The sequence below is a fragment of the Balaenoptera acutorostrata genome, chromosome 7 (genome assembly GCF_949987535.1).
Source record: "Balaenoptera acutorostrata chromosome 7, mBalAcu1.1, whole genome shotgun sequence".
NCBI classification, from domain to species: Eukaryota; Metazoa; Chordata; class Mammalia; order Artiodactyla; family Balaenopteridae; genus Balaenoptera; species Balaenoptera acutorostrata.
In genome coordinates this window covers 567,204-591,403 of record NC_080070.1, presented here as the reverse complement: position 1 = coordinate 591,403, position 24,200 = coordinate 567,204, and the positions used below count along the sequence as shown (strand labels likewise).

The 24,200-nt window shown below is 51.1% G+C and overlaps 1 protein-coding gene across 1 annotated transcript in view; it reads right to left on the bottom strand.

The window, feature by feature from the left end:
* PTPRN2 (protein tyrosine phosphatase receptor type N2) overlaps nucleotides 1-24,200 on the bottom strand; it is a 710,720-nt gene that overhangs the window by 617,618 nt on the left and 68,902 nt on the right. The window contains exon 2 of the mRNA XM_057550450.1: nucleotides 22,185-22,235. Within this exon, the coding sequence (XP_057406433.1) occupies nucleotides 22,185-22,235 (51 nt within the window). The remainder of the gene's footprint in view (nucleotides 1-22,184; nucleotides 22,236-24,200) is intronic.

Below are 24,200 nucleotides of genomic sequence, written 5' to 3'. Positions count from 1 at the left end.
TTCACATTTATTTGATTAGCTAATACAGAAATTCTGATTCCATTGATCTGGGGCAGAATGAAGACAACAGAAGCCCCTGAATGCTCCCAGGTGACCCTAATGTGGGGCAAGGCTGAGAGTCCTGGGCTGGTGCTGTCGACGCTGTGCTCAGTGACAGGACTAAAGTCACGTGCACAGCAGGTATGCATGTACATGTGGACGCTGAAATCTACCTAGTTAAGCTGGGTTTTGACAATCTATCTACCTATAAATCTTATCATGTTAAGGAATAGATGTTAAATGTTCTCAAATCTCATTTTGGTACTCTGCAAATAAATACATGTATTTCCCCCTTTAACCTATTAATATGGTAAGTCATATTAACTCCTTACTATGGAATTCTTCTTCATTCTTGGAATGAGCCCCAACTGATTCTGACATACTATTCTTCTAATGTGCTACTAGATTATGTTAGTAATATTTTATTTAGGATATGTATAAGACTGTTTGAGTGGTACTGTACTATGATTTTTTTGACTGTGGGCTATCTTTTACAGCTTTTTGTATCAATGCTGTTTTGTAATAGAGAATTTGAAGGTTTTCTGTGTGTTATGCTCCAAAGCTATTTAATTACCACTGGATTTATCAATGCTTTGGAAGTTAGATAGAAAGGTGGTATTTTTATAAACAATGTCACTGTAATAACTTGCTCTCTACTGTTCATTTCTTCTAAAACAGACTTCTTAAGGCAAAGCCCCCCATGCGTACGCACACATATATGGATGGGCGGGCAGTGGTACCACGCACAGCCCTCCTGGAGATGCAGGTCTGTCTGGACAGCAGCTGAGTCCACGGGAAAGCCTCCCTTCTCCTCACGCTGCCTAAGTGAAGATGGTCAGTGTCGCCAAATGGACTAAACACACTGACGCTTCACATGTGCCAGCACTGGGTCACGGGTGATACAAAACTTCCCTTCCCCGGGGGCGGGGGGAGGAAAACGGATGCAAACAACCACCATGAAAGATCAGGGAAGATTCAGAGAAAAGGTGACATTTAAACCAGCTGTAGAAACTTAGTAGTAACTCTTGCCTAGAATTTTTTCTCTCTCTCCACAATGCTACTCATCCTTAAACCTGTGAGCCTGGACCTTCCTCTTCTCCCACCATGAGGTGGGATTAGATGCTCCATCTTTGGGGTGGGAGAGTGTTTTCCCATTACCATTATTCAGATGTCTGCCTTCCCACATCCCTGCGTGCTTGGGGTGGTGTGAAACTCCGGCTCCAGTCAGATTCTGGCACTCACTCATAAATCAAAGTCCCTTCACAAAACGGTGAGTGAATGAACTAATGAAGAAACGGATTGCCTAGGCAGTGAAGAGGGATTGTGATTTTTTTTTTTTTTTAAACTTTGGGATTTATTTATTTATGGCTGTGTTGGGTCTTCGTTTCTGTGCGAGGGCTTCCTCCAGCTGCGGCGAGCGGGGGCCACTCTTCATCGCGGCGCGCGGGCCTCTCATTATCGCGGCCTCTCTCGTTGCGGAGCACAGGCTCCAGACGCGCAGGCTCAGTAGTTGTGGCTCACGGGCCTAGTTGCTCCGCGGCATGTGGGATCTTCCCAGACCAGGGCTCGAACCCGTGTCCCCTGCATTGGCAGGCAGACTCTCAACCACTGCGCCACCAGGGAAGCCCGGGATTGTGATTTTGATATTAATTTTAGGACCCCAAACTATTACTCTTTTAAAGGTTATATTTAGGAAGAGAGTGAATTAGATAGGAAAATATGTATTGTATATATTCAAGAGAGAATTATAGTAACAATATGTTTATAAATGCATAAAACATGTCCAAATGCAGGAAAAACACAGGAAAAAAGAGATCAAAACTAAGTTGTCTCAGGTGACAGGACCACGGGCTCGTCTTCTTCCCAATTTTTCTTTAATGAAGAATACTGCTTTTAGAATGGAAAATAAATAAAACCTCCATAAAACTCTGCGCTTTGGGCCTTACCAGTCAGCACCTTTTGCTTAAAATAAGCAATGCCTACAGGCCACTGTGCCAACACCGAAGCCCTCAGGGACTCACTGTGACTCCCGCCCGGCAGGCACGGGGTCCCAGGGAGCAAGGCCTCACCCTGCAGGGCAGACTGACCGCCTCTACCCACGACTGGATAGGGACCCTGTCGTGGGATAAAGGAAATGAAGGAGAAAACCAAAGTACATTTTTTAAAACTTTGATCTTAAGGCAATCAGTTAAAATTGAGAACAGGATTGTGTAGAAAAAAATATCACTCTTGAATGACTTTTAACAATTATTAGTCTGTATTATGCTTTTTTAAACCTACTTCTGCCCAGAGGAATATCTGTGGAAATTTTTAATCGAGTTTGATTAGATCCCATCTCTACGCAAGTATCCAGCCTTTTTCCACGCCATCCTCACTGTCAATGACAATGTTTAGAAGACTGACTTAAATTTTATGAGGTGCTATAAAGCACTTACACTTAAACGTGAGATAACGCTGCGTTATGACTCGGGGGTTCTCCGCGCCCTGGATAGCCAGGATCTGAGGGCACGGCTGTGTGGATGCGAGAACGGACGGCTCCGTTTCGTTTTCTGGGACGCTCAGGCAGGGCATGCGGGGACCGCCTCGTGCCCGCTCGGCCAGGCGTGGTCGGGAGGAGGGTCACCCTGTCTGCACGCAGAGCTCCCCACGAGCGGTGCCCCAGCAGCTGGCTTTGCCCACGGGCTGCATGCAGGGCGGCACTCGCTCCCGCTCCCCGGGGCAGCAGCTCTGAGACCTGCGAAAGGGACCGGAGGACACCGGGCCGTCCAGGGCTCGGGCACGCCCAGCAGCTGGCCCAGCGGGCGTGAGGCCCCTCGCCCCGCTGGGACCCGGAGAATCGGCGAGAGAGCGGTCGGGCCCGAAACGCTCCCCACCGCGCGCTGCGTGAACCGGCCCGAGGAAGGAGCGAGGAGCCCCGCGTGCCCGCCCGGCCAGGCGCGCTTTCGGGGAGCCCAGAGCCGCGGCCTCGGTGGGGCAGCGCCGCTCGGAGACCCCCGCGCGTCCGCCGCTCCACAGGGGCTCGGCCTGATCCCAAGAAGCCCGTGTGCGGCCCTCGAGGAGTCGGGGAGGAGTTACAAGAGGAATCTCCCACCTCCGGGCGGGGACGATTTCCTGGCTCCATCCCCCACCTCGCGGGACGCCTGCGGCCTGTCCGCCCCAACCCCGCTGCTGGGACGCACGGCAGGGCAGCTCGGACAGCTCCCGCCGCCACCTTGAAACTGCTCGTGCGACGGTCCGACCGGCGTCCTCTCGATTGTTTTAATACAGTTAGGCTTCAGGTCCAGGGCAGTTCGCTGCTGCTTCCTGGAGGCCAGTTCTCGGAACTGTGGCAGCTTGTGTCACGGCTACGTCTGGTCGTCACGTAGTCAACCTAGTGGGGGCGCTTCAGGATCTACAAAGCAGCTCAGACTATGATCTGCGGCCCTGAGGAGGAACTGAAGGGCCTTGACTTCAACGGCTAAACTATTATTATTTTGCTTGTTTCACTGTTTTCCTTTGCTTCTGCATTTTCTGACTTCTCTGATTAAATTTATTCTTTAAAGTTTTCCTACAGACAAAAAGGCAGGCAGAGGACATGCGGGGTCTGTCCTGGGAAGGCCCCATAGGGTCCTGCTCTGTTACAGTAGGAACAAGAGAAGGACCAGGGGACCACGGTGACCGAGGGTGGAAGTGCACAACGTGGATACACAGAGGCAACCGCCAGACCTCGGACTGGACGGCCCGGCGATGCTCCTGCGGGAAGTGCTCCCCGGACAGGCAGCCTGGGGAGGGGGCGGGGTGTTCTGCTTTGACTGCAACCTCGTGTTAACTGACTGTTCGAAACTACGTCTATACATTGCTTTGATAAAGTTAACTGAGGGAAAGTTAAAAGCACCATGTCCCATAAACACAAAGTAAACACTGACCTCTACTTCGGCCAGCCCTGCAGTGGGCCCTGTTGTAGATGCCCAGAAACATCAATTAGCCAGAGACAGTCAAGACCCTGCCCATGCAGCTCACATTCCAGGGGCAGACAGACCACAAGCCATACCCATAACCAGCACCCAGACTGGTGAGAGATGCCACACGCCAGACACTGCCCTAAGTACATGGCCTCCATAGATGCCTGCTAAGACCCAGTCGCACGCCAGGCACCTGCTGGCCTTGGGCACATGGTCTCTGACCCCCTGAGTCTACAGCATAGAGCTCCCAGGGTCACATGTGCTCAGCTGCTCACCTGGGGACCTACTTTCAGACCTTGAACCCAGACCCCCTGCCCTCTCGCCCGGTGGTCTTTCTGTTGCATGATGCATCTGCATCTGTGCGGCAACAAAAAGGACGCACGTAAAGCAAACACAGAATTCACCCCCTCACCTTACATGGCACATGTGTAAGTCACTGGCCTCCAAAACTTAGGCAATTCTACTGCCAAAGACCTGGCAGCCCCCTCCCAGATCTGGCCTTGTTGGGTTGGGTTGTACTGCGTTGTTGCCAACTGTCTACACCCCTGCTTTCCTTGACACCCTACCCTATTTCTACCTGACCAAACAGCCATACAAGTAGTCAGTCTAGGGTACAACTGGAATTTTGTGGCTCAAGTGAAATAAAGTATATGAAATCTCCCATAAATTGTAAAACACTGTACAGGTATTAATAATATTTTGTAGCATTTTTACAGTCTTCTGTGTTCTGGCAAATATCCTTAATAATGAAGTACAGAATACTGTCAACTAACTGGACTAGGGTTATTTACCTAAGACAGTTTTGTGCTGCAATCTGCAATTTCTTAAATGGCAGATTAGTCATTTGCATTGATTTGCATGTCCACAGAGAAATCTCTTCTATGCTAATGATGTTCTTTCTAACAAACTATACAAGTAATAATGAGGAGACTGAACCCCCCCTCCATACCTTTGGCTCTGTTGCACAAAGCACAGCTGGCATTTTAGTGTAGATGTCATGGAATTTTTAGGGTTGGAAGGTTTCTTAGAAATCATCTGGCCCAGCGGTTCTCAACTATGACTGTGCATTAGAATCACTTCAGGGAGCTTAAAAAAAGAAGAAAAGAAGAAAAAGAAAGAACGTGGATGCCGACCGCCCCCTCCCCAATCCTGATCCGACTCTGCCAGGCGACGCCTGGACATCAGTTGTTTAAAAGCTTCCAGGTGTTTCTAATGGGCAGCCACGGTTTGTAACCCCTGATGTAGCCAAACTCCTCATTTTACAGGTGAGCAAACTGGCTCCTTCCATGGAGAATTCACTTAAATAGAAGGTCAAGGAAATGTCTGCTGGTAGAGCCTAGACTGGCCCTAAGTTTTCTGACTTTCAGTCCAATATGCTCGTGCTTCAGATATCAGGACCACACTGTGTCAATGACAGTGCACACGCACACATGCCAGATGAATCAATGGCATCAGGCTTTCAGATTAAGGAAATGAAAACATTAATCCACAGCGAGCAGACCCAAAATGTGTAAAGTTTGGGTCTAGTTGTTTTGTTTGTGATTCCTTTTAAAGAGTGAAGAAACAAGATGCAAATTGCTGATGCACCTTTGTTTGTGGCAGAGAAGAGCCCACCACCCCTGCTGAGACAGTGGGTGTAAGCATCTCAAGACTCCCCGACCCCCAACCTGACCGGGCCAGAGGGAGAAACGTGACTCGGTGGTTGAAGTCCACAGAGGCCAGAGCCCATCAGACTAAAGACAGGGCTCTGATGACTTGGGCTCTGGACATGTGAGACTGACAACTGGCCCCCGCTCCTACCCCACGACCCACGGGGGTCTTGATAATGCTCGAGTACATTTCTGTTCACTGAAACAAATAAGAACAACAGAATCCTACCAGGTCAGTAGCCATATAGAATTTGTTCAGGCCACTTGGCAAGTGAGAGAGAAACTCTAGCCAAAGGAAAACATAAGGAACGGGGATTTTTCCTACCATCATAACAAGGTCTGACATGTTGGAAAATAATAAAGTAGAGATGGGAGAATTCCATTTGGACATAGGTTATAATCAAATAAGGTCATAGTGTTTCATTTCAACAACTGGGAACATAAAATTTATTCCATTTTGCTGAAGAACTAAGACTGACCAATAGGCAATCCTATTATGTGTTTTCCCAACTGTGTGTTTTCCTAGTGGCATGTGGGATAATCTGCCTTTTATTTCTTTATTTTTATTTCTTACATTTCTGCATCTTACCAGAATCTCAAGTAACCAGACTCAGGGGAACTTCCCAGGTAGGCACCCCAAGACAAGTCCTACCTCCTCCTCCTCCTCCTCCACCCCCAAAGGCCCACACAGGGTGTTCACAGCAGCCTTCCTACGACAGCCAAACACCGGAAACAACCCAAACACGGCCCACTCATCGACAGAACAGGACTCAGCAACAGAGGAACAAACGTCTGAGGCGGGAGGTGTGGGCCGGAGAGGGCCGAGGCGAAGGGCGGTGCGGACGGCCCAGGGGGAGAGCAAGCTCAGGACCCCACGTTACTTGGGGTGTAGCGTACAGAGAGGGAGACACACACCCTGAGTGCGCATCTCGGTGGATTTTCATGCATCACGTAGAATTCAAGGAAGGGGTGAGCTGCATGTTGGTGGTGGGCACAGAAGGCATGGGGGTGGGGAGGGTCTGCTCCATCCTCAGGTGAGCCCACCAGGCAGCCAGGGACTTCTTGAGGACAGGGCAACACTGCAGGGAGGGGCCAGGACCTGCATGGTGACCCGCCCCCCGCCCCAACTCTGTCGGATTGGCCCCTCAAGGACTTAAAACCCTGGTCATCCTGGTAAGGCCGGTCCACGTCTGGACCACAGCCCGGGTAATCACTATTCTAACGCATCCATTAATCTTGTGCTGCTTCCAATCTCTTCACCATGTTACGCTGTTCAAAAAACCGGACTCCTGACCTTGAGCTGGCCTGACTTCTACAGACCCAGAGCAGTGGGAGGTCTGGGGAGCCTGAGGTCTGTCCAGACCAATCCCACCACTGAGAGCCCTTCAGGCAATCACGCTTTTCCCCCTTTCTCTCCAAGCACTCTCAGAGGATCAGTTCTATTCTAAGCAAAAATCACAGCTGTTATTTTTTTTCCAAAATGGAGGAAGAAAACAGGAAAGCGAACGGTCCTCCTGTCAAACCTCACAGCAGGACGCTGAGGAAGAGCACTCCCCCACGGCGGAAGATGACTGAGCCGGTGAACCTTCTCCGTGGAGATGAAAGAAGAACCTCCTTGGCCACAGGGCCAGCCTCCCTCTCCCGCCCCCGCCCCCGCCCTCCTAATAAAGCCCACAGGCCGGCCACAGCCTGATTTCCACAGGGTCTCACCCAAACGCAGCACCACCAGTTTGCAGTCTCTGGGATTTCTTCCAGTTCTGAGAACAAGTTTAAAACCCCATTAACAAAACTGATTTCGAGCCACATGAATCAAGGGTAGGCCTCCACAAATCGTTTTCTCTTATTCATGAAAGCGAAAGCAACCAAGAGCCTCCCAGTTGATGGGTACCCTGGCCCGGGATTTCTCCAGGGTTTGGGTGTGCGTGAGACTCCTGGCTCATTCTACCGCTGGAATCTGTTTTCAGAGCAAAAGGACACCACCAGTCACCAGCCCCCGCCCCGGCTCCTGCAAAGGTGCTCGCAACGCGGTCGTTCTCGCTTCAACACCCATCTCACCATAAACGACCATTTCCTCACTTCTGCCAACATCGTGAAGGGTCCACAAGTAGCAAATCGAGAACTTGCCCCTTGAAGGCCCATGATGGTGATCCCCCCGTGCTTCTGTGCAGCTGTGGGAAGCAAATGATGAGTTCAGTTGGAGGCACAGTGGGTCACCCCTGGTTCTAGATTCTGCCGCGTTCACCCAATTTAATGTCTAAGAGACCAAGTTTACCACCTGTTAAATGAGAACGAAATTATCTCAGGAGAAAAAAATCGCTCAGGAATGTTGCAGAAATCCAAGAATATAACGTGGGAAAACACTCAGAAAAGTACATAACCCAATGCAAACACACTGTTATCGTGTAACCCTGTTTCAGTTACAGAAGAGACATTCTGGGCGTTAACCCACTCGGACTCCCTCACAAGCTCTGAGCCCGGGGAACAGACCAGGGCATGTTTCAAAACAACCCCACGCCAAGCTTGACCTCGTGAAAATCACCCGAGTTGGAGGGTAGCGGAGACCCCTGCCGTCACCCAGCCGTCAACTGACACTCAACAGACCCGCCCCTGCGGAACTTGTGTGCCCAAGGGTCCCAGGACGGGCAGACGGCACCTCTGAAACAGAGGCTCACCCTGGGATGGCCCCGGCTCCTGACAGCTGACCGTCGTGTGTCTGCCCAACGCCCCTGTGGTGGAGCCGGCTGGCTGGAAATCAGCCCAGGGGCAACATTTAGGCTGTGGAAACTGACGGCAAATCAACACACCCCCGCTCAGAGCTGGTTGCTGAACATTTACCAACATACCACTGGCTGAACCACTGAAATCCCCACATGGTTACCTATAGATCAAAAAAGAAAAACAAAAGTTTTTGAAAAATATATCATCTCTAGAACTCAAGTTTAGTATAAAATTTTGCTTTAAAAGTAGCCTTGTGCTTTTCACAGTGGCGTGACCACTGGCACACGCCCCTCATCTCGTCTCTGGTCATGGCTGAAAATATCAACAGCTCGTGACCCCCAACGCCGTCTCCCAATCTCTTCCAACGCCTCCAGCAAAATGAACCAAAACTGAATGAAGATGTAGCATATCTCTCTCAAGACTGCAGCAATTCTAGACTCAGAGTCCTACTAACAGAGAAGGAGCAGCCATGAAACGCGTTAAAACTTTAAAACCCTTCCTGCCACAAACCCATGTCCATCCTCTGAAGAAACTGTGTCCGTAAGGAGCTGTTTCAGGATGTGGGCGTCCCCAGGGCCGGTAGGCATGAGCCCACTCCTGGGACAGCTCCGTGGAGGTGGGCCGATCCCGCCCCAGAGCAGAGAGGGCGAATGCCACCATGGGGTCTGCGCCCAGCAGGGGCTGCTGCAGCTGGGAGACGACCACACCCTCCAGACTGGACCACACTGCTGCAGCCCTGCCCCCGCTGGCGACACGTTTATAATCACCGTGGCAACTGGATGGGGTGGGGGAGAAGAAAGGGTTCCCAACTCTGAGAAGGGGATGCTTCCTAAAGTGCAAAAATGCATCCCCAGACGCAGGGCTCCAGAGAAGGGCACGGTCGTAGGCTCAGGAAATCTAGGGTGGTTTGAAATGAGCTAATTAAAACTCCAATCTTGGCTTCCAGAGACAGCTCAGACCATCCAACTATCTAACAGTTGACAATGATAAACTGAAAAAAAAAATGTTGTTTTAAATATTAATGTAGAAAAAAAACAGGTTGCCATAAATATCTTAAAAACCAAATGTTTTAGGCACTTGAAAGGAAAAGAAAAAACTGCAGAGCAAATACCAGTCCAATATAAACCTCAAATAGTGACACTTCTTGGCTCTGATATAATCTACTTGGCTTAATTTATTCCACCCAGGCCCCAGATGCTCCCGTACAATAGCTCTCCTCTTTACACTGGTGACATTCTTAGGCAGACACAAGATCTAGTACTTATAAGACCCAAACCCAAACTGCAGCATAAACAAATTAGCAGAGACTCAGGCCAGAAAGGAAGCCCTGGTGAGTGCGGGCGCCGGGGTGTGGATGTGGTTTCTCATCCCCTCAGCCCCCGCCCACCTGCAGGGCCAGGCAGCGCTGCCCACTGGCAGCGGGCCGTTCATCACAGCAAACCCTGATCCCAGCGGAAGAGGCACAGGGCCTCCGGACTCCACACACGGAATCTGCTCATTCATCAAGAAGCTATTACACGCCGAGATCACCAGCGGATTCATGGACCCTGGACCCTGTAGGAGACACTGTCCATAACTGGCCCTTCGAGTTAACTTTCCCCCAGAGAAAGCTCTAAACAGCTCTGGTTTGGATATAACAGAAAACCTGAAAATAGGCTTCATCTACTAGATAATTCATTATCCTCTACTGTCTTCACAATTAGAGATTTCGAAGGGTTAATTCGAGTAATTGGTAAATCAACCTAGAAACAGGGACAAAAGGAAAAAATAATATTTCAAGAGCACCTTCACCCACGCGCACATCCCGCGCTGGGGCGCCGTCCTCCAAGTCGGTGGTCCACCTGTGAAATGGAGACACCGCCTCACACTCCTGTTAGTTCCTCCGTGGGGGGGCCCACCAGGTGGAGGTGAAGACCCCCGGCAGGGCGACACCTGAGGACGGGTGGGCAAGGCGGCAGCGGGGCTCTGGCGGAAGGACGGGCTGCTTGGCTGGAGAACGAGTCCTGCCGGAGGACGTCCTGGAGAGGCCTGGTGAGGCGAAGGCCCCAGTGGGACAGTTTAACTGTTCCCTGGGGACGCGCGATGACCGGGCAACTGGGAACTGCAGCAGGTCACCTCTGTGTCCTGGGAGCAGGGGACGGGGCACGGGGCCTTGGACCGTCACCCTGAAATTCCAGGGAGTGGGGTGCACTCAGCAGAGCCTAACCGAGTCTGGCAGTGGGCGCCTGGGGACAGGCGAAGCGAGGCTCGTCGGGCAGGCTGCTGGGGAAGAGGTGCGGGCGCCAGCACGCTCAGGACCATGCTGTGCAGGGATGAACCCCCAGGACTTTGCTTCCTTAACGCCCTGACTCAAGGGAAGACCACAGACAGCTAGGCCTGAAACTACACTTTCACTCACGGGCACGTGTATCCTCTCGCTGTTTATTCAGAATTAAACACCCCCGTCGTTTCCCAGTATTGATTACTGTAGTTACAAAGCCACAGCAGATACGACACATTAGGGTCGCATCGACGACGCTGACGCGGCGCCCCATGAAGACGCAAAGAAGCAGAGTCCTCAGCTTCCGACGTATGAATGTCTTTTCATCCCCCGATAACTGCCAGCCCGGGTGCAGGAAGAAGCGGCCCGTACCTCCCTGGAAGTTCAGGGCCCAGAGCCGCTAAGCGGGAGGGGAGTGCGAGCCTGACCGCTGCCTGGTGACCCGCCAGCCGCCCCGGAGCTGAGAGGAAGGAAAGCGGGTCACTGCCAGGTGCAGCTTCCTGCTTCCCGAGCTGCAAGGAAGTAAGAGGAGAGAGAAGCCCGGTTCTGCCCCTCCCGCCTCCCCTGCAGGAGCCCAGCCTGGGGGACAGGCGCAAAGGGCTCTTCGGAGCCCTGGGCGCCTACGGTCGTGCCCGCGCTCTGAGCACGCGTGTGCGTGTGTGTGTGTGTGTGTGTGTGTGTGTGAGGCGGGCACTCAAATGGAGCCGAATCAATTTTAACTCATCTCCAGTCATTCACGTGAGGCTCAAAATTGCATTTCTTTTCCTGTTAACATGCCAAATTAAACTCTGCTTCACACCATTTAACTCAGTAATTAATTCCCATTCCCTCTGAGTTTTGATTAATTGGGATTTGGGAGCGGAACAAGCCTCCCGGCCACACCAAGGGATGCAGTCCCACACCTCTGGGCTCCGGGGCTGCAGCTGGGGCCGTGGTCCAGCCCACAGAGCAGCCTCGGATGACACAGATGGTTCCATCCCAGCACAGGACAAAGGCGGTGAGACCGCTCAGGCATGCTCCTCGCCAGATCTTTTTCCTGAGGCAACACCAGGCACGTTCCACGTCACCGCACACGGGAAACAGTCTGGCAGGGTGCACAGCAACTGGTAAAAGCCGTTGCCTCTCAGTGGGCTGAGATGTGGTGGACAAGGGGTTGTGGAGAAAACACTTCACTTTTTATTCTATGTATTTCCAAACTGCTCATTTTTAATGAGAATGTATCCAAGTATTATCAGTATAATCCACTTTGAATCAATACATGATAAGCCAAAAAGAGAAAAGCAGGTAAATACTCCAGGAACTAACATTTTCCTTTTTTGTACAGTAAGACTTTGCTGCCATCTTCTATCATCACAATAATGCAGAAGTGGGCTCAGGATTCACCATGATGCTCTGCTTCTCACGGGAGCCGAGTGCTGACCGCTGCCCACTGTCCTGTGTGCACACGCCACACACGGTGTGAAAACTTAAGAGAAAAGAGAATTGCTTAAGTGGAAGAAACAGAATGAGCTGTGGTGTTATCTTCGGGGGAATTTTTATTGTGTCCTTTATTCTTTTCTTTATTTCCAGATTTTATAAGTTATAATTAGGAGAAATAAAACAAAGTCTTTATTTTTAAAAATCCACTTAACAGATGTGAATATAAACAGTGAGAATTTACACGCTGTGACTCAGTGCAAAATTAGACTTTGCCGTTTCCTCCTTGATCTCCAACAACCTCCTTCATTCTGCCAACTGCCACAGACGATGCCCGTGTGTCAGGTGACACGCTGGCCCCGGACCTCGGAGCTTGTGGTGAGGGAGGTGCGCACATGCACCTTGCTCAGGGCAGAGGAGGAGGGGGTTCTAAATCAACCAGGAAGACTTCCTGGAAGAGGAGATTTTTGGCGTCATCACTAACATTCAATTAAATGGTGTATGTCCGCTAGAAAATAACAAAAGACACAATTTTATTTCTCATAAGCTCTATTTTAAATAAGCTTCACAGCATGGTATCCTTCTTAAGGACTCTGGGAGTGCTTTACTACCTGACAGTATGTCTCTGCAAAAACTGGTACACTAGAAAGTTCCGGAAACCAGTGCCATTTACATTTTTTTTTTTTTTTTTAAACTTTTTTTTTTTTTTTTTTTTAAAGGATTTTCTTATTTATTTATTTATTTATTTATTTTTGGCTGTGTTGGGTCCTCGGTTCGTGCGAGGGCTTTCTCCAGTTGCGGCAAGCGGGGGCCACTCTTCATCGCGGTGCGGGGACCGCCCTTCATCGCGGTGCGCGGGCCTTTCTCCATCGCGGCCCCTCCCGTCGCGGGGCACAGGCTCCAGACGCGCAGGCTCAGCAATTGTGGCTCACGGGCCCAGCTGCTCCGTGGCATGTGGGATCTTCCCAGACCAGGGCTCGAACCCGTGTCCCCTGCATTAGCAGGCAGATTCTCAACCACTGCGCCACCAGGGAAGCCCTACATTTTATGGGTAATACATATTTGGTTCCCATTTTCTACCCTCCAAACAGCTATTCAGCTTTAAACCAACACACATAAGTAAGCATGTTGACTCAGGAGAAGGTGCCAAACTCTCCATTAAAGCAAAACTAAAACAGACAAACATCTGTGCCCTCAGTAATGCGCCCTTTCTGTAAGTTTCAAGGGCTCTGGACAGACTTTTACAGGCGCACAGCCCCTTGTTCCACAGCTCTGGTTCTCAAATGCACCGACCCGGATGTGGGCGTCCCCTCATTTCTTCCCCGTCACCAGGGACGCCCGTGGACAGCCAGAACGGCCCTACGCTCTCCACCCAGAACCCTCGAGGCTGTACGAGAAGGAGGGCGGGTTAGGGTCTGGTCCCGGGAGGCAGGCAGGCCCCCAAGCGGGTTCCAGAAATGCCTTTTCTGGGACGAGCGCAAGTCCTGTGGGTCACCCCAGCCAGCAGAGAGTCCGAGTGAGGCCCTGACTCGGCACAACAACTTAGCCCGTGCGCCGTGCCCGTCCGTGGCCAGGATGGAGGTCACACCTGGGGGCAGAAAGCGAGGAGGCCAGGCCAACAGGGGCCAAGGCAGGTGGGCACTGCTGGGCAGGAACCCATGAGAGGCAAGGAGGAGGGTGGGTGGGCAAGGGCGCTCTGTGCGCTCACCCCACGACCGGTACCATCTGACCAGCGCCCCCGCTGGTCCAGGGCATGTCACTGAAGAGGAAGTGCTGTGCTCCCAGCAACTGCATGGGTCAGGAAAGGACCCCTCACTCAGTGGATGCCACCGTTCATCTCCCACAGGCCTCCGTGTCTGGATGCAAACTGTCCAGAAATCAGTCAGTACTTTCTGCATGCCCGTGATAGCAGAGCCCTAGCAGAGGAAAGGTAGTACTTCAAGACTCCTCGAAAAACTTCAACCCAGAAGGGAAGTTAAAACACAAACCTTTGAAGAAAACTGCAGGCACTGAGATCCGCGGCAGGACAAGGTCAGTGTTTTGGTGAAGAGCCCGAGGGAAAGCTCAGCGGGTGCAGGAACGCAGGAGGAAGGTGGCGGGGGGGGGGGGGGGGGGCGTCTGGACAAGGGAAGAGGGCCGGGAAAGGAAGGAGCCCGAGGACAACGCGCAAGGCAACCCGGTGGAGGGAGGTCACCTTAAAGGCAACCCGGCGGTGGCAGCCACGTGGAGAGTGACCTCAAAGGCTCGCACTGGCCACAGGGGTCTGGACACGACTCTGTGGGAAGACAGGCACTGAGGACCACAGCCGAAGTGGGTGGGACGCATGGAGGGGGAGGGGACGGGGGGCAGGTCCACCAGTCAGGAGGGAAATGCAGCGAAGCAGCAGCGCAGGTCCTTGTGAGCATGAAAACCAGAGAATCAGAAGATACTGCAGAGGGAGAGCTGGCAGGACCGGGGGTCGCTGTGCATGAGGGGTCCCTCAGATCTAGGGCGACAGACGAAAAGGACAGCTTTAAAGAGCAAACTGAAATAACTTTGGCCATTAGAGAACAAATGTAAGTGTTCCAAAAGTGACTCTTGAGAGAAAGAGATTACGTCATCCTGGAACAGATTACAGAAAAGAGAGTTTAGGTGCAATCCCACAGGTATACTAAATATTAGGAAAGCAGGTTTCCAAATTTTTTTAAAGTAGATTTGATTCCATGGCCAATAACTCGAAATGGGAAATAGTCAAAAAACAGATGCTATGTCCTAAAAATAAATTCTGAAGGTCTAATTATCAACTACTCCATATATAAAGAAAAAAGGAAATCAAATTTGCAAAGATTTTTAAAAGATCGTGCTTCGGCTGAGAAGTGAGATGTTTGCTTTCACGCCTGCCATGGGAGCACAAATCAAGACTGCGTGATAGAAACCGGTTTGCCAGCACACGCCACGAGCCTCCAAAGCCCCACAGACCACGACCCAGTACTCTGGGTGTGAGAATATATTCTAGGAAACCGATGCAAAATACTACTGAAAACCTTAGGCACAAAGCTCTTCTTTGCTATGATACTTATATTAATTTAAACAACAGTGGATGTATCCTAAATATTAAAAACCATGGAAATGCTTTTTAAAGTTATGTTACACCCACATGATTTGAATATTAGGCAGATATAAAAGAGAAGGTCTGCAAACAGTTATTCGTAGCATCAGAAAATGCAGGTTTAGACTATTAACTGCTCAGGATACAAAACTATAGGTTTAATATGCTGGTGACTATGCAAAAATCTGCACAGGAAAAAAAGGCTGGAGAAATTCCATTAAACTATTAACACAGAGGTTTTCCCTGGGCAGTGACTTCTACTTTCCTCAGATTTTCTGCTTTTCAAACTTTTTAATATGAGCCCATCTCTATTAAAAGAAGAGAAGTGGGAGGAAATGACTAAAGAAATCAGGAAGGGGAAGAGGGCCCGGATCCAGAAGAGGCACCAGAGCGTGGGATGAGTTCCCAGGAGAGGCGTGGGAACGCGCGCACACCCAGAGGGGCAAGTTCACGTTTCTGCTCGGGGAAGGTGGGGAAACCTCAAGGGCAGGAAACCACTCCACCTGTGCACTCCCTGGTCAGCTGGCCAAGGCTGAGTCGTGCTGCGATGACAACGTTCCCATAGCTCAGTGACCCGGGCCAGCTCGGGGTGTGCGTGCAGTCTGTGTCTCTGCTACAGGGACTGAGACCTCCCTCTGGGCCCGGGTGGTCGTGGCAAAAGCAGCCGCTCATTGCAAAGTGGCCACGACACCACTCAGGGTTCACTCCCCAGGAGGGAGCTCCTCCACACACAAAGCTCTCCTGCGGCCGGGACACACCATCTTCCCCAAGCCCCTTCTCCACGGAAAGGGTAGGACGTCATCAAGAACTGAGGACACAGTGAGGTGAGGGTATAAGCCTGAATGGCCGAGGACACAGCAGGAGAACCATGCTTCCCTAAAGGAATCGCTTCTCTGATGCAGACAAATGGACTCCCAGGATACTTGAAAACTCCCCCAGGTTACAAATGGCGGCCCCTCCATCTGGGCAAACTACAGACAGATGGGCACAACTTCTCTCCCAGGATTCAGGAATTTTTCAAGGAAAATCCTGCTCAGTGGGCCCAGAGCAACGTGGACCACAGAAAGCACTAGGGCTGCCCCCAAACTGACGACTTCAGAATATTCAAATCCTAACTTTCTTCCTGATCCTTCGGAGCCATGCAATTGGTCTCATTTGTAGTCTCCGCCACAGCAAGCTCAGCGAGGGCTCCTGCGGGAACGTGGACAAGAGGAGGGGCGACGGGCCACTGGTCCTCACTGCCCAGCACGGGGACGCCCTCAGAGACACCCCCAGGGCCCTGAGCAGAGGCCAACACGCGAACACTGCAGCTTAACTCCCAAGGGCACGCTTCAGGAACTGGAGCAGCCCAAGAGAAGCACAAGAACCACCCACTGGTGAAGATCAAAACCTAAGATTTGGCCTCTACATCTTGCTGATAAAACGATCCTTGAAAGGCCACGTCCTCAACATCTTTATCCAAGATTTATAGCGCCATGAACTTGAGACTTATCCAGACAAAACTATCATCGGACTCTACCACCTTGGAGTCTAGAAGCCCAATCAGGACATTACTGGCAAGTGAAGAACCAGTAATCCGATCATTCCTCGGTGCTGCTTTTATTACCTAAACAGCAGTAGCCACTACAGGAGGATCATCTTCCTGAAATATGGTGAAAAGGGTTCTCACAAAGTGGATTTTGTACAGCCATTCCATGGAAATCCCATTAAGCTCCCGAAATCGGCCATAAGAGAGCCAGAATGCTGAGCCCGCCCTCGGGCAGCCCCTCTGCACAGAGCCAGCAGAGGCCAAGGGCCGAGTCTCCTCAGCCAGCGGCCTCAGAATGTCCAGATCACATGGGCCTTTTCAGGCTCTCCGGGTGGCCCATGATTCATACCGTGTTGATTTTATTGCTGTTACCTAATCTCTTTTTCAAACTGACTGTACTTTTTCATGGTCTCCAAGTTGTCAAATTAAAGCATCTTATTATTCTATTTTTTCCACTGCAATAAAACAGAATAGCTCCGTTTATCAAATTTGCCATGGCATGCTGGGTACACCAGTAGATCACGACCAGCAGCTGACAGACCCAGCTTGTGGTCGCTAAACACTAAAATGAAAAAAAAAGAAAAATGTTCTGAGAGCTTCCAACAAAAATACTGATTTGGTCTGCTTCTTTCAGACCTCAAGAAAGCTTTAGAAGGAAAAGAAGAAAAAAGGGAGGGAGGAGGGAGGATGGTTCCTTCACACGCTCGGGGCCCAGGGGCCCGTGGGGCTGAGGACCGGCAGCCGCATTTCTGAGACCCCAGAAGGGCCACAACTCAAGAAAGAGGCAGTGGGCGGCCGGGGACCTGACCCCAGGCCTCTTCCGGATTCGGAGGCCCGCCAGCCCAGCCGGGCCCAGTGAGGCGCTTGCTGTGGCGATGGATGCTGTTTAGGGGAGCCAGGTGGCCGTCCTAGAGGTCCCCTCCCCAGCCCCAGCGTTTGCTCCTCCAGGCCGGCCCCACTAGTGTTCATCGCTGGACTTCAGGGGCTGTTCTGTGCCCAGGTTCTCGTCCAGTTGCCCACCCAGTGTTAACCCCACCTGAAGACCATCAGGTACCATCTGTCCTCCTGCCCACCCACCTCAGACACCCAAGACATTTCCACCAAGAAGCTTCCATCTGAGGCCAGAATGGGGTCTTAATGCCTCCCCCGGGGCTGCCCTCTGCATGGGAGCTGGGGGCTTGGCTAGAGTCCTGGCCTGCACAGGTCAGCACCCAAGGCAGCGGGCCTTAACCAGACCTGCCTTTCTTTTCTTTTTTCACAAACTTATTTATTTATTTATTTATTTTTGTCTGCGTTGGGTCTTTGTTGCTGCACGTGGGCTTTCTCTAGTTTCAGTGAGTGGGGTCTAACTCTTCGTTGCAGTGCGCGGGCTTCTCACTGCAGTGGCTTCTCTTGTTGCTGAGCATGGGCTCTAGAGCGCAGGCTCAGTAGTGGCGGCGCACGGGCTTAGTCGCTCCGCGGCATGTGGGATCTTCCTGGACCAGGGCTCGAACCCGTGTCCCCTGCATTGGCAGGCGGATTCTTAACCACTGTGCCACCAGGGAAGTCCAAGATCTGCCTTTCTAAATCAGACTCTGAAATGTCTTTATAAGATTAGTTTTATTACAAAAGTAACACGTGATTGCTTTAATAAATAAAGCAATGCAAAGGTACTTAAACGTAAGTTAATGATCCCCCCATACACACCCACTCCAAACTGTCTCTAGTTCCCCAAAAAGATACAGTGGTCCTTTTCACACCCTTCTTCCTGGTCATACACGGAGGGGGAAATGCAGATACATAGATGGGCTTTCCCAGAAAATTACATCATATTATAACCACTGCTCTGCAACTTACTTTTTCTACTTACTATATAATGGACATTTTCCTGGTCAGAAAATAGACATTTTACTCATTTTTAAGTATCTTTGTAATATTCCATACCATAGATCCACCATAATTTAGGAAACCATTACCATAAAACATTCCCACATCACTGGATTTACAGCTGTCATGGGTTTTTGCCACTATAAATACTGGTGGATGCCTTTGCTTTTATATGTGTGAATCTCAAAAATAAATCAAATTATCAGTGTATTTTTCATTTGGTAAATATTGCCAGATTACATTCTGAAAGAATGTCACCAAACATACTGACCAGCAAAGTACATCAGCGCCCATTTCCCTGTGTTCTCACCAGCACTGGATGTTATTCATCTTTTAATTTTTGGCAATCCGATGGGTGTGGTTTATAATTATGTTTTTTTTTAAATAATCTTTTATATTTATTATGTAGTTACTTTTATTTTTATTTATTTTTGGCTGTGTTGGGTCTTTGTTTCTGTGCGAGGGCTTTCTCCAGTTGCGGCGAGTGGGGGCCACTCTTCATCGCGGTGCGCGGGCCTCTCACTATCGCGGCCTCTCTTGTTGCGGAGCACAGGCTCCAGACGCGCAGGCTCAGTAGCTGTGGCTCACGGGCCTAGTTGCTCCGCGGCATGTGGGATCTTCCCAGACCAGGGCTCGAACCCGTGTCCCCTGCATTGGCAGGCAGACTCTCAACCACTGCGCCACCAGGGAAGCCCTATAATTATGTTTTTTACTAATTACTATTAGTAAATAGTAACCTAATTACTATTGAAGGTTAACATATTTTCACATAGTATGTGGGCCTTTTTCATTTTCTCTTCTGTAAATTACTATTCACATCTTCACCCGCCTTCCTATGGAATTCTTTGCCTTTTTCTTATAATGTGTAAGAGTTCTTGGTAGTTAAGAATCCAAACCCTTGGTCTGCCATGTTGCTAATGGTTTTCCCAATCTGTTTATCTTTTTTATAATTGTGGCAAAATGTACATAATATGTGCCATCTTAACCATTTTTAAGTGTACAGCTCATTGGCACTAAGTACATCCACACTGCTATGCACCATCACCACCATCCATCTTCAGAACTTTCTCATCTTCCCAAACTGAAGCTCTGTCCCCACTGAACACAACTCCCCATCCCCCCTCCCAGCCCCTGGTGCCCCCCACCCATTCTACCTTCTGTCTCTATGAATCTACTCCTCTTGGGACCTCAAATGAGTGGAATCATTAAGTATCTGTCCTTTGCGACTGGTTTATTTCACTCAGCATCATGCTCTCCAGGGTCACCCATGTTGTAACATGTGTCAGAACTTCCCTGCTTTTGCAGGCTGGGTAACGTTCCAGTGTGTGGATGAGCTACATTTTGTTAATCCATTCACATCAGTGGACAGTTGGGTTGCTTCCTGGCCACGGTGAGTAACATTGCTGTAAACTTGGAGGTACAAATATCTGAGTCCCTGTTTTCCTTTCTTTTGAGTATATACCCAGAAGTGGAATTGCTGGATCATACTGTAACTTTATTTTTAATTTTTTGAGGAACCACCATACTATTTTCCACAGCAGCTACACCATTTTACATTCCCACCCACAGGGTACAAGGGATCCGATCTCTCCACATGCTTGACAACACCTGTGATTTTCTGGGTTTTGGTTCTTTACAGTAGCCATCACAGTAGGTGTGAGGTGGCGACTCTGTTTCTTTTGGCTTTTCTTTACAAAGTATCTTATTCCACGCAAGCATTTTAATTGTGCTTAACAAGGCCTGTTGGGCTTTTTGAAAATATATATAAGGTTAGTAGGATCATATATTTCTACCTGTGTTCCAAGAAAAGGGAGGGGAGAAGAGAGGGAGAGACGGCCAGAGGGGGAGGGGGAGAGAGAGAGAGAGAGAGAGAGGAACCAAGTCTGACCGCAGAACATTCTGGACTCCACACACCGGCCCCCTGTCGTGTCCTGGCTGCCGGGCCACACCTCTCTGGCCCACACCCACCTGCTGCCAGGCTGAATCATGCAGTCACTCGTGGGAACCACAGATCCAGGCCAGCACCTCTTTTTGTTGCTGCCTATCACCCCACTCTGCCACTTCACAGCCGGCTTTTGACTGTACTAGAGAACATATCAAATATTGTCTGTCTACATAAATCAAGGCCTGTGTGTTTATACTTACATTTAAATTGCTTTCCTTTTCCAAAGAACTCAAAGCTATTATGTTATATAATGTTAATGTAATTCCATGCCAGGGAGGCCAGTCGGGGTTAGGGAAGGAAAGCCTCCGAGAACAGCTGTGACTTCCAGGCCTGCTTTTTGTCAAGGACAAAGGGGAGGGAACAGAGCTACAGCTTTTATCCCGCTGGTGCCACCCTAGTCTCCAATTAAATTAAACAGGCACACCTGTTTCCTTTATAATCCAACTTCACCAAGTCAGGGCAGATGACATATTTTTTTAATAAAATTATTTTTAAAGCTGCCTCCAAATAAAAGCTTCAGGAGGTACCGTCGCAAGAAGCCACAGCGGGACCCAGAGAGAGGGCCAGCCACGCAAGGTTGCACCCCGAGGTGCTCAGGCCGGACAGCCCTGCAGCGTCACAAACTGGGACACCTCTGGTCACAGAGGCCACACCCCAGCCCAGGCCACCGCTTGTCATGATGTGAACAGAACCCCCCCCAAGCAAAGACATGAAACCGAACCATCCAGCTGGTCAGCAGTTCGTCCCCAGGGCACGCGAGCTGCCGGGACACAGACACAAAGTTGTTCCCAGCCCTGAAATCCACGCTCTCCGACCCAGGGCTTTCTCACCCCGGAATGCCTGGCGCACCTGGTGTTTGACCTTCAGCCCCTCAACAGTGTCCCCCGTGGGCCTGGCAAAGACCAGTGAGCTCAGCGAAGGTCAGGCAGAGGCCCCCTCACCCCGAGGGCCTCACTGCACTGGACAGAAGGGTCCCAGGGCCGCACGGCCTCCCAAGTTGGGTCCACCCACAAGCCCCGCGTTGCACAGAGAGCCAGGTGGAGCCAGAGCGCCTGTGCCAGGCAGTGAGCGCTGCAGGCAGGATCCAGGCAGGGACAAAATCCACCCCAAACACACCCATAATCTAACGCCAGGGACGGGCAGTGAGGGAGAAGAGAGCCCGCCGCATGCCATGATCAACGTGTGCATTGCCCGGATCTGCTGCCCATCAAACAAGATGCTGGGTCTTCTTTTAAGGGGCAGCCCCTCTGAGCAAAGGTCCAGAGCCCGGGCCTGGGAGGACGCCCTGCTCTGATATTTTAGGTCCCCCGTTGTGGGCTACGAGCCCTACCTGAAAACACAAAGCACCAGACGTCTTCTTCTCCGCCTAAGAAGAGAGGAAAAGAGGGGGCCGAAAGGATGCAGCTGCGGAAGAGGAGAGATGGGAAGAATCTGAGAGTCCCCAAATCAACCAGCCCTACTCTGGAATTCTAGGTTCATGGAGCCTTAGCTACTTTCATTGACACTAGTCTGAGCATAACCACCTGTAACTTTTAAATACAAATAAACAGCTTTACTGTTCAAAGCTTCTCATGAATCACCTTAAAATGACGCTCTTCGGAAGAATCAAACAAAACCAGCCTCACCCAGAACCTTCGCTCTGCACAGTGAAGCCACTCTTGGAGTCACGGTGGGTCGGTGGGACAGAGGCAAACCCAGACCCTCAGCCGTGTGTCCGGTGGCACCAGCACTTACCGTTCACGCAGGTCTCAGAGGGTGCGCACAGGCCATCCTCGAATAAGCAGCCTGGGGAGGAAACACAAAGGAGAAGGAGTCAGAGCCTCAAGACGAGCAAGGCAGCCCTCGGGCCATGGCATCTGCTGACTCCCGCGTCCCAGAGAAACAGTGCAGACCTGCACGGGCTCTGTGGGTCTGGCCTTTCTGAGATGACGTTGCATCATCTGGAAGCCAGAACAAGCCGCCCCTGGCTTGAGTCAGTGAGAGGGAATGAATGCAGGCCCGGCTTCTCCACCAGGAGGACAACCACAGTCATCCTGTCCCTTCTGGCAACGAGGAGGGGCCGTGCGCCCGAGGGGGCCTTCCTGGTGAGCAGCGGAGGGGGCGCGCGGGCTGGGCCCTTCAGGCAGACCCCTCCGCGGCGAGCTCCCCGTCAGGGCCAGGCCCACAGGGCTCTGTGAGCACCATCATTCGGGCAGCGCCCTGGGTCCCTCTCTCAAGCATCCTGACACCCCCTACGTGCACGCCCGAAGTGGACAGGCAGCCTGCGTTTGTGGCCAAGAAGTGGAGAAAGAGGAGGGAGAAAGGCACGCGCTCCATAAAGAGACCAGAACGTGAAGCGAGTGCGACGCCAGACAAGTTTACCCACAAGCGGGGGGTGGGGGAAGGGCACAGAAGGTGGACCTCCTGCCCTGCGTTCAAGTACATCTGCGATGCAGGGAAAGGACAAGAGAAAATCCATCCCCAGGGGGGTGATGCGGTCAGGTGAGGGTGTGAACAGCGCGAACAATACTCAGAGTGGTCCTCAGGGCCCCCATGCTATAATCACACCTGCCCCAGCGGAGGGCCGTGAGCCAACAAAAGCCAAGTGTACTCTGAACACACTGTGCCTTTCAGCAGTGCAGAGAACACACGTTACCTTCAAAGCATAATGCCTGCACTCCTGTTCCTCCAACTGACAAACTCCTATTTATCCACTAAGACCCAAGTCAACAGTCCCCCCTGGAAACTCCCTTGACTAGGCTGGCCAATTAGTTCTGTCCGGGCATCCGCTGTAGGACTCTCCACATTGTACTGTGATGTCAACTTAAGGGCATAACTTCTCTGAACATGAGATTCTCAAGGTGAGGAACCACATAAATTCATGTTTTTACCCTCTACCATTGCTTGAATGGCTACCCATGTGTCTGGTGAACTGCAGGTGCTCAAGGGTAAACAGATGAGTGAAAGAGGATGACAAAGAGAGAAAGTCATTAATTACAAGGGGTTCACCCCCAGGGTCACTGTGAAGTTTCCAATCAGGGAACTGCTCTAAGGTCCTACAGCTGAAGCACTCATTCCTTTAAACAGGTAAGGACTGAGGAAGGCCCAGAACCCGGATCCGCAGAGGATGCAAAATATGGTCCCAGAACCAAGGAAGAGAGTCTCACAGAGGAAGGAACTGCCCAAATTCATGAGAATAAGGAGTCTCACCCTGCCCTTGTGACGACCTTAAGAGCCGGACCTTACAGTCCCCTCGGTCCAGAGGAGAAGCCCTAAGAGGCAGGCCCAGGGTGCAGACCCGCAGCAAGCTGGACACTGCCCTGGGCCTCAGCTCTAAGCAGAGGTTCCATCCTCCTGAAACCTCATAGCCTCATGAGAGACCGCACTTCCTTTTTAGTCTAGTTTCAACGCACACCTTTACCGCCTCCTTTACCGTGAACTGACCCCAGGGTCCAGTTCCCCTCTTCTTGCAGCTGCTGCCTCCTGCCCCACTCCTCCCTCCCTCCAGAGCCAGGCCGAGCGCGGGAGAGGAGGAAAACACCCTAAGAGGGAAGCTGCGTGAATGTCCCCCCCCAAGACAGCCTGGCACAGGGAGACTGAGTCCAGTCTGGCTCCCCCCAAAGCAGTGACCTCGAGGAGGTCCCCTGGCTCCTCTGGTCTCAGCATCCTGAGCACTGCAATCAGGGCCAGGTTAGCCGACCTCTAAGGCTCTGCTCATCCACCCAGAGGGAGACCCGCTCGGCTGGGTGACCAGAAGCAACTGCCAAGGGT